Below are 10,949 nucleotides of genomic sequence, written 5' to 3'. Positions count from 1 at the left end.
ATGACTGAAAGAATTTATTTTTTCACATAATTTACGCTTAAATTTCTTTTTTAACATACATTTTTAACATGCTTGGGGAGGTAAAAAATACTCATTGAATGCAAACAAATTTGACAGAATATTCAGCTTATAAAGAGTTACATGCAATTTTTTGCTATAAGTAATGGATTTTTTTCGGTCCACCCTAGTGTCTATCCTGGCTGAAAAACCTCCTAGTTAGGGCAATTTTTTTATTTTGCAAATTAATTTTTTTAGTTGAAAACTTAAATATTCTATTTTTAGTTTAAAATCTATCGTTTATAATTGAAAATTCAAGTATCTAGTTAAAAATTCGTTCTTTTTGGTAAAAAATTAATCTTCTTGGTTGAAAATTCATATTTTTGCTTGAAAATTCATCTTTTTTGTTGAAAACTTGATAGTCCAGTCAATCTAGCACATTTTACCCTCGATTCCTGCGTAAAATAGTAGCACCTTGAAAATTTAAGATGGTTCTTCAACCATCCTATAAGGTATATATGTAAAAAGTAACAGCTGAAAAGATGTGCTCTCCTCCCAAAATGGCGTTCAAATGGCGAAATTCGTGTTTTTTTGCATTTAATCATTATTTGCACAAAAAGAACGAATTGCGCAACGAAAAGTTGTTAATTAATGTTGTAGAGCATGAAATTCTCTATATTATTGCGCAATTCAAACAAAAAAACTTAATTATTTTACTTGCAAATTGATTATTGAGTAATATTCTTCTTAAAACTCCAATAATTAATTAGACGGCAAGAAATAAATTTTTTGGAATGTGAATACCCGATAATGATACCTTTATTATTGAACAATGTTCCCTATTTTTTTTAATTACATCCATATTGTTGTTTCTTAAATATTACATTGCTATTCAAGAAAAGTCCCTTTTTTGTTATTGCTACGAGAGTCAATCCAGAAATCGCACATCGGGTTTCGCCACTGGAGTCGATACTCGAGTGTTTATATTTGATGAAACAACAAGAAAAAAATTTTTTTTTCATTAAGTTGCAAATATTTTTCATTTTACAACTAAGGCCCACTTTTCAAATCACCGTATTTCCGTGAAAAAAGTACGCAGCTCATTGCTCGAATAGTCATATCTACGAAACTACTCGATGAAAATTGATCATTCTTCTTTTAATTTAATAGAGCGCATCGAGGGGGAAAATAATCTCCCCTCGAATGTGCGCGAATGCAATTTTTTAATCGTATTGTCATTGCAAATGTGCGTTGCAAATTGTTTGCTCGCTTCGTCAGCTTGCCGTAGCTTTTTTTATTACAATTTCTCGGTAAAATAATAGATCGGCACAATTTTTTTCATTTTTTTCGCCTCTTTTTAGTTCACATAGCTACTAATTGAATGTAATAACTTTCACAATCGATGGAATGCAAAAGTGCGTTAGGTAATGTGACGATGCAAAGTACGTTTTTGTCGAGATTGTATATTTTCTTAATTCCCAGAAGTTGTCGAGCTACACGGATTCTGAGAATCGGGCTCCTTTTGAGTCGTTGGTTACTACTGATGTTAATTTTCTTGTGATTTATTCAGAAACCCGGTTAATTAAACATGCCTGAAATGGACTGGTGCGAGATTTGTAATACTGCAAACAATTTGCAACGCACGTTTGCGATGATTTGCAAACCTTTTTTCAACATTTTTAAGAAACATTAATTGATAACTAATACAGTTCCAATTTTCACTTGCAAACAATATGATTAAAAAAATGCATTAGAGTATATTCGAGTGAAGATTATTTTTCCCCTCGATGCGCTCTATTAAATTAAAAAAAGAATGATCAATTTTCATCGAGTAGTTTCGTAGATATGACTACTCGAGCGAATTTGAAGTCACCACAGCGTTTCCGTGCGAGCAACGAAAATCGAGAAATCGCTATCCCCTCCCCAGCGCCCTCGGACGCGCGGCATTGATGCTCCTCGGATGGGTCACTTGTACTTGCCTTTCCCCCCGTGATAATGGTTCAAATCGAATATCTCGGGGATACGTTGAAAGGCTAAAGGCAGCTTTATCACCTCCACAAATTTGAACTCTTAATGTTAATTAGGAGCGGAGATATAAATTGTTTAACAAAAATTACATTCTCCCTTCGTAATTGTTATAAACAATTGAAAGCGGCGTCAAAATTTCTTTAAAAACACATGCAATCGATATACGAAATTACAATGAGCTGCGTACTTCCTTCACGGAAATACGGTGATTTGAAAAGTTGCCCTTAGTTGCAAAATGAAAAATATTTGCAAATTAATGAAAAAAAATTTTTTTGTTGTCGTTTCATCAAATATAAACGCTGGAGGATTACGTTCATAGCAATAACAAAAAAGGGACTTTTCGTAATTAACAATGTAATATTTAAGACACAACAATATCGATGTGATTGAAAAAAATAGGGAGCTTTGTTAAATAATGATAGTACCATTATCAGGTATTTACTTTTCAAAAAATGTATTTCTTGCCGTTTAATTAATTATTGAAGTTTTAAGAAGAATCTTACTTAATAATCAATTTGCAAGTAAAATAATGAAATTTTTTTGTTTGAATTTCGTAATAATATAGAGAATTTCATGCTCTATAACGTTGATTAACAACTTTTCGTTGTGCGATTCGTTCTTTTTGTGCAAACCATGATTAAATGCAAAAAAAAACACGAATTTCGCCATTTGAAGGCCATTTTGGGAGGAGAGCACAGCTTTGCAGCTGTTACTTTTTACATATATCTTATAATGTGGTATGAAGAACCATCTGTCAATTTTTCAAGGAGCTATTATTTTACGCGGGGAAAACATCTGAATTGACTGAACTATGACTATTTTGTTGAAAATTAATTTTTTTTACTGAAAATGTAACTACCTTTTGGTTTGAAAATTGATCTTTTACAGAAGATTAACTGTCTTTTAAAAAAAATTCGTCTTTTTGCCTTGAAAATTTAACTATTTGGTTAAAAATGTTTTATTAATTAGATTAAATTTGTTTAAGATTAAAATGTCGACCATTTGGTTAGAAATTTATCTTTGTATGTTGAATATTCAACTATTTGGTTCAAAGTTCAACCATTTTGCTGAAAATTGGTCTCTTTTACTTTAAAGTTCACTCATTTCGTTATAAATTGATCTTTCTTGATTGAAAATTACCTTTTTGTTGAAAATTCAAACGTTTAAAAATTGGACTATTTGGTTGAAAATTTAAGTAGTTTGTTAAAAATTCATCTATTTGGATGAAAAATTCGTCTTGTGAATTGAAAATTCAACTTTCTTCTAAAAAATGTAATTATTTGTTTGAAAATGCAACCATTTTGGTTTGACTTATAATCTTTTTTGTTTAAAAATTCGACCATTTGGATTGAAAAGTCATCTTTATAGATTCAAAATATATCAATTTGGTTACAAATTCAAACATTTTGTGGAAAATTGATTTTTTTCCTTGTTAAAAAGTCTTCTTTTTTTGTTCAAAAATTCAACGTTTTTTATGAAAGTTCATCATTTTGGGTATTTTTTTTCTTTAGTTGAAACAAATAAATAAAATTTTCAATTTTAATCTGAAATTATTTTATTTTTAAAATGTTACAAGATTGAAAGCATCTGATTTAGCGATTGAGAAAAAAAAGATTTCTTTTACAAAGCTTCTCAGCACTCTTCCAGATGTTTGTTGTTTTTTAAAGCAATCCCGCTTTTCGGTATTGGATCGCTACTTTCATCAGGCATATTCTATAAAAAAAGAGTTACGAACTTCTTGAGAGTTAGATGTCATAAACTGATAGTTGTAGCATATTTAAAATTATTTTAAAAAATTAGTTTAGAAGATTGATTTTCCAGAAATATAAAAATAGATTTGATCGTGCATCAGTTATTTATAATAATAAAATTGCAGGTGTTGGTGGAATGCCACAAAATTATGGGGGCTACGGTGGCCAGCAAATGCTGTCGCAACAACAGCAATCTCAACAACAGGCGCAGCAGCAGCAATTGCTTCAGCAACAGCAGCAGCAACAGCAGCAGCAGCAGGGCATGATGTCTCAGCAGCAAAATATGTTATTCCAGAATCAGCAAATGCTAGGCGCACAAAGAGGGCAGGAATATATTCAACAACAACAAAGAATGCAACAAGGTGCTGCAAGACCACCCTATCTTCAGGTATGAATATTATTTTTAGCCCACTGAACCCAATGGGTTGATTATTAGAAACTTTGTTGTACATCAGAATTCTAAGTAATTCAATCGAATTTGAAAAAAAAAAACTTCAAAATAATATAGTAATATAGTTCTTCAAAATAAATTAGTTCAATGGGTTTCAAAAAAATTGAAAAGAATTCAATAGAATTACAAAGAATTGAAAAGGCTCTAAGACAATAATTCAAAAGTATTCGAAATACAATTCAAAAGAAATTTCAAAAGACTTTAAACTAACTACGGAATCACTTCAAACACTACAGAATTAAATAGGCTTAAAAAGAGTTTAATAGGTTTGAAGGGGATGAAGGAGAATTTAAGAGAATTTTAAATACAATTCAAGAGACATTTCAAAAGACTTCAATCTAACTACATAATCACTTCAAAAACTACAGAATTCAAGAGAATTCAATAGAAATCAAAGGAATTCCAAATACAATTCAAAAAGCATTTTAAGAGACTTTAATCTAACTAAATAATCACTTAAAAAATTATAGAATTCAAGAGAATTGAGAAGAATTCAAAAGAATTCAACACAATTCCAAAGACTTTTCAAAATAGTTCAATAGGTTTCAAAAAAAATGAAAAGAATTCAATATAATTACAAAGAATTGAAAAAGCTCTTAGACAATTATTCAAAAGAAATCGAAATACAATTCAAAAGAAATTTCAAAAGACTTTAATTTAACTACAGAATCACTACAAAACTACGGAATTCAATAGAATTCAATAGGTTTGAGAAGAATTCAATACCATTCAACAGGCATTTCAAAAGAATTAAATAGGCTTCAAAAGAATTGAAAAAAATTCAATAGAATTTAAAAGAATTCATAATGCTTCAAAAAACGTCAAGGAAATTTAAAAGATTTTTAAAGGCTTTAAGACAATAATTCAGAAGAATTCAATAGACCTCAGATGAGTTAAAAAGGAATTCCAAAGTAACTGTAACGTAACTTAGTTACTATTTTCCCGGTAACTAATAATTTTTTTAAGTTTCTTTTTCGTTACTTTATATTTTTTCTGTTTATCTTTCTTTTGATTGCTTTTATGCAAATGATGAGAATTTTAAAAATTGCACGCGTCGAGGAAACAAAAGATTTCGCTCTTGCGCGCTGGTTTTCATCAGCTTTGTAAACAAGCAAACTTTCATTTTGGACATATTGCTTCGAGCGAATCCGAAACTTCGAAGTTGAGTTTTGTCTGATCGGAACACATTGCGTATTTTTCATTTTATATTTTTAAAAAATGATTTTATTTCAATCTTTCCTGACTGAAAAATTAGGCGAGAAGGGGATATGAAAAGTAACTTAAGTTACTTTTACTAGTAACTGAAACTGTAACGAGTTACGTTTTTGAAAAAGTAACTGTAACGGTAACGAGTTTCTTTTTTTTTTTTTTGCAAAGTAACGTAACTGTAACGAGTTACTTTTTATAGAGGCACTCATCCAACACTGATTAGGATGCAATACAAATATGATATTTAAAAAATTATGAAATTTTCACACAACATTTTTACTTAAAAATTGCTTCTGAAGGACATATCTCTTAAACTATTGAGAGCTAGAACATTCTCAATGTGTCTACCTGACCGTAAACTCAGGAATTTTATTTACCGGGAACTGACCGGGAATTTGATTAATTCACCGATTAAATTAAAAGTGGTTTCATATATATTATTACTCTAATTCTCAGTTGAAACAAAAAATCGGTGAAAAAAATCACAAATTCCACTTGGAATAGGGAATTTTCTAAAAAATTTATATATTTGGGTTGAGACAGGCAGCAAATGAAGAAATATGTTTAAAAAATCACGTAAAGACATACAATTATCCTGACTCTACAGCGGCAATTTTCGAACAAAATTTATAATTCTGATTTGCGACATAGAATTGCAGTAAAGAAATTTAATTTTGAGATTTCCATTTGTAACAGTAGATTTTCGTAAAGATTTATAATTTAGACTCTAGGAGAGGGACTTTTTTGAACGGATTGGGAATTTTGGAAAAGAATTTTAATTTTGGTTGAGAAGAAAATTAAAAAAAAAAGTCCCTGCTCGAAGTCAGAATTGGTCACGGTTTGAATTAAATTAAATTTTAATTTTAATTAAATTTTGGAAAAAGGCAGTAACTCTATTTCTGAATTATAATATAAAATGTTGTAAAGAAATACAATTCTGGCTTGAAACAGGGAATTTTTGAATTTAATTTAATTGTGACTTGGTATAGGGAATTTTTCAAAAGGATTATAATTCTGAGATTGGACGGAGAATAAATAAATGAATTTTTTTAAAATCCGCTCAAGAATTATAATTTTGACTTTGCAATTGGGAACTTCGCACATAATTATAATTTTTTCTTGAAACAGGTAACTTTTTATATATAAACGGAAATTTTAGAAAGTATATTTAATTGTGATTTATAAAAAGTGATTTTACAAAAACAATTCCTGTTCCAATTCAAAATTCGTTATATTTGAAAAATTACTTGTTCAACATCAAAATTTTTTTGAATTTAAAAATCTTTCTTTGTTGAAAATGAACTTTTTAGATGAAAATTTAACGTTTATGGTTGTCAATTCGAAGGTTTTCTAAAAAATTCATCATTTTAGCTTAGAAATTCAAGCTTTTAGTTGAAAATGAACTTTTTTTTGTTGAAAATTCGACTGTATTCTAAGAGTTCAAAAATTCTGCTTCAGTTATTTATATTCAATTATTTGGTTGAAAATGCAACGGTTTTTAGTTTAAGCTAAACCTTGTTTGTTTGAAAATTCATCTTCGTAGGTTGAAAATTAATTGTTTTATAGAAAATTCAACTATTTGGCTTAAAATTCATGTTTTTATTGAAAAAATGTCTTTTTTTTATTGAATTAAATTGTTTTCGATTTAAAGTGAAAAAATGTATGCTTGAAATATGAACTATTTTGTGGAGAAAACAAAAATAATTTCTAATCCAAGTCAAAATTCGTCTAATTTGAAAAATTCCTTGTTCAAAATCAGAATTTGTTTGAATTTAAAAAGTTTTTTTTTGCAAACAACAATTTTCCAGAATTTGAATCTTCCCTTTTTCAAATTTTAGAAAAAGAGAGTTATGCTATCTTTGTAGTATAATTGAAAATGTTGTTAATAAATAAATTCCTGATCTGGAACAGATAATTTTTGGAAATGTAATTGTGACTTGGAACAGGGAATTTCTGTAAAAAATAACATTTCGATTTTATGATAGGCAATTTCCATTAAGAATTATAATTTTCACGTTGAAAAAGAGAATTTCTGTTAAGAATTATAATTTTCACTTTGTAACGGGGTATTTCCGTAAATACTTATAATTTAGTCTTTAAACAGTGAATTTTCGTAAAGAATTATTATTTGACTTGGAACCGAACATTTTTGATGTGGAACGTGACTTTTGGAACATAATTTTAATTCTGATTTAGAATGGAATTTAAAAAAATCTTAAAAATCAGAATTATGCTTCTTTAATACAAATCTTTGTTCCTAATCACAACGATTTTAAATCTTCTGAAATGTTGAAAAATCTCTTGAAATATTTAAAAATCTTTTGAAAGTATTCTAGTCTTTTGAACTGTTTTGACTCTCAAAGTGCATACATGGTACAAATCACTGTAAAGTGCGTCGTGGGTCTTTTACACCCCAGAGTATTTAATCATGTATTGTTTAACCCCTATTGAATATTTTGTCACAATAAAATTATCCGATATAGTTTAAGGTATCTTTTATAATGTAGAGTTGAATTTATAGCCATTTCTTTGTTAAAAAAATTATTGAAAAAAGTGAAGAAATGAAGTTTTTACTTAAAAATTCATAACTCACGCAATTTTAATTATTTTATCCTAAACATTTGTGTCTATACTTTTGAAATAGTTTAATTTAATAAAAAAAATATTGCAGCGTGGGTGCTTTCAAAAAATATATTTATGTGCACCCCACGATTTTTTTACCTCCACTTTCAGCAGACTGAAGCTTGATGCAGTGTGCTAAACGACTTTACTTACAGTTAGTGTCTCCATCTAGAGCTAGATGACGACACTTACTCAATTTTTTCGAATTAAGTATGGTTTATAAGAGTTTGAAAATTTCTTGGGGTGTCTGACACCCACAATGCACTTTAAGGATTAAATTGACCGGGAAAATTTAACAATTGACCGGGAGAAAACCGGGAATTTAAAATCATCCGTCGGTAGACACTCTAATTCTTTTCTTTTTTTTTTCATTTTGCTGGAAATTTTATATACTTTTACAGTATTCCATAGAGTTTTTACTGCATAGAGTTTGTAATTGTTTTATTGAATTTTGTACAGGCTCCCAATGTCACGATGAATGCTATGGGGCCAATGGGTGGAGGTGTTCAAAATCAGCCTGCCCCTCCTTATAGACAAGCTGGTGGAAAACCTGGAGCTGTTGGAGTCACTGGAGTCGGGACAACAAATGTTGGATTACAATCGAACCAACACCTCCAACAACAAGTAAGAATTTTTCCAAAATATTGCAAATATAGCTAGTGCATTTCATTTCATATAAGCCATCATATTCCATGGTTACACCGAGATATGGGGGTTCTAAAACAGGGTGTCCACCCACCCGGGAAAGTCTAATTTTTGCAAAAATTCAAATTTATTATATGAAAAATAGTTTTTTTTTAAACACAAATTGTTAATGAATCACCAATAAATAAATCGCAAAAATCATAAATCATCAATTGTTAATCAGTTATTCAACTTGAAAAGAAAAAATTTGATATTTTAAGTACGATCAGCTTATCTTGTATGATTCTGAGTTTCACAAACATTATTGTTTACTAAAAAAGCGTTTCAAAGTAGATGTTTTCAAAAGATTTCTATTTTTTATAGCGAAAAGTAATAACCATATTTTAAAGTTGAAACCAACTCTTTTTGGCGAAAAATCTCCTTTTTTCTGAGTTGAACTCAACTGTTTTCGATTAAAATGTTATTAATTGAAGTTTCTTCTCTTTAGTTGAAAATTTATCTTTTTTGTTGTTTTATTTTTGTTTGAAAACTGATCTTTTATTTTATTACAACCAGCTTTTTCCGTTAAAAATTGTTTAATTGCAAATTTAAATTTTCGGTTGTTGGTTAAAAATTCACCTCTTTTAGTTTCAAAATTAACCCTTTAAATGAAAATTCATGTGTTTTATTGAAAATTCGTCTCTTCGTTGAAAACTAATTTTAAAAAAATTCGTTTTTCTTTTCTTGAAAATACATCATTTTAGCTGAAGATTCAACTATGTGTTTGAAAATTGATTTTTTTTAAATTATCCTTGTTTGTAAATTCATTTATTTTGGTTAAAAATTAATTTCTTTGACTACACATTTAACTGCTTCGTTAAAAATTCTACTACTTCGCTAGAAATTTAATAATTTTTTTGAATATTAAACTTTTCTGTGATTGAAAATTAAACTATTTAGTTGAAAGTTTATGCATTTTGTTGAAATTTTGTCTTTCCTTATTGGTGTAAAAAGTTTTTTTATTTAAAATTTAAATATATTTTTGTTGAAATATAAAATACTATATTTTTCGTTAAAAGTTGATACTTTTTTTGGTAAAAGTAATCTTTTTAGTCGAAACTGAACTTCTTTTGTTGAAGATTTGAGGTTTGGAAATTCGAGTATTTTTTTTATAATTGAACTATTATGTTAAAAATTAAAATATTTTTCGTTTCAAATTCATTTTCTTTTTTGCTCACAAAGTCGTCTTGGTAGGAAATTAACTTTTTTTGATTAAAAATTCCACAAGCTCAAGAAATAATTTTTTTTTTTAGAAAACTGACTAATTTGGTTGTAATTTTATTTCCTTCTTCCCTGAAAAATCTTTCTTGGTTAAAAATTCATCTTTTTGGTGGAAATTTTAAAATTTGAAAGAAAATTAACTTTTTTGTTAAAAATTCCTGTTTTGGTACTGAACATTCAACTATTGTGTAGAAATTTCGTCTTTTTTGGTTGCATTCAACTGTTTGTGATTTAAAATAAATCTTCTTTGTTTGAAATATCAACTAGCACATTTTTACTTAAGAATTAATCTTTCTGGTTGAAAATTTAACTCTTTCAGTTACATTTTCATAATTTTAATTTAAAAAATCATCTTTTTGGTTAAAAATTTAACTATTCCAGTTAAAAAATCGCCATTTTAGTTAAAAATTCATTGTTTGATTTGGAAAATAATTTTTTTTAACTGAAAATTTGACTTCTATTTTTGGTTCAAAATATGTCTTCAGGGTGGCCGTTTTAATCGACGAAATAAATTCCCGATCATTACCCGGTTCGAAAACATTTTTCACCGTCAATGAAATTTAAAAAATGGAACACTAAATTTAAAAAATTTTCCGCTTGATGTAATAAAAACTGAGCTGCAAATGAAAGCACTTATAGTGGAACTGTTAAATTTTGAAAATTGAAAGTTTTTAATTAAAAAATGTTGTATTCAAATGCTCAATAATTTACGCGTATAATATTAAAGGTACTAACATTTTTCAATATAAAAGTACATAAATCCACGTTATCATTTTCAATGCTCTGAATGAAAAAAAAAAACAATCAATGAACTTTAAAATTTTCAAAATTATATAATTTTATGGAATTTTAAGCTAGAAAAATTAAATATTGAAAAACTGAAAAAATTTTAACTGGACACTTCTTAAATTAGGAATTTAATTATTTTCTTTGTCAATTGTTTAAACATCTTTGGAAAGCTTCAAAATTTTATTTCAAAATCTTGA

The 10,949-nt window shown here is 28.1% G+C and overlaps 1 protein-coding gene across 1 annotated transcript in view; it reads left to right on the top strand.

Moving 5' to 3' along the window:
• LOC117179297 (mediator of RNA polymerase II transcription subunit 12) overlaps nt 1-10,949 on the top strand; it is a 72,778-nt gene that overhangs the window by 58,776 nt on the left and 3,053 nt on the right. Inside the window, exons 10-11 of the mRNA XM_033370950.1 lie at nt 3,902-4,164; nt 8,518-8,682. Of these exons, the coding sequence (XP_033226841.1) occupies nt 3,902-4,164; nt 8,518-8,682 (428 nt within the window). The remainder of the gene's footprint in view (nt 1-3,901; nt 4,165-8,517; nt 8,683-10,949) is intronic.

Source organism: Belonocnema kinseyi, chromosome 9 (genome assembly GCF_010883055.1).
Source record: "Belonocnema kinseyi isolate 2016_QV_RU_SX_M_011 chromosome 9, B_treatae_v1, whole genome shotgun sequence".
NCBI classification, from domain to species: Eukaryota; Metazoa; Arthropoda; class Insecta; order Hymenoptera; family Cynipidae; genus Belonocnema; species Belonocnema kinseyi.
This window is presented reverse-complemented; position numbering and strand designations above follow the sequence as displayed.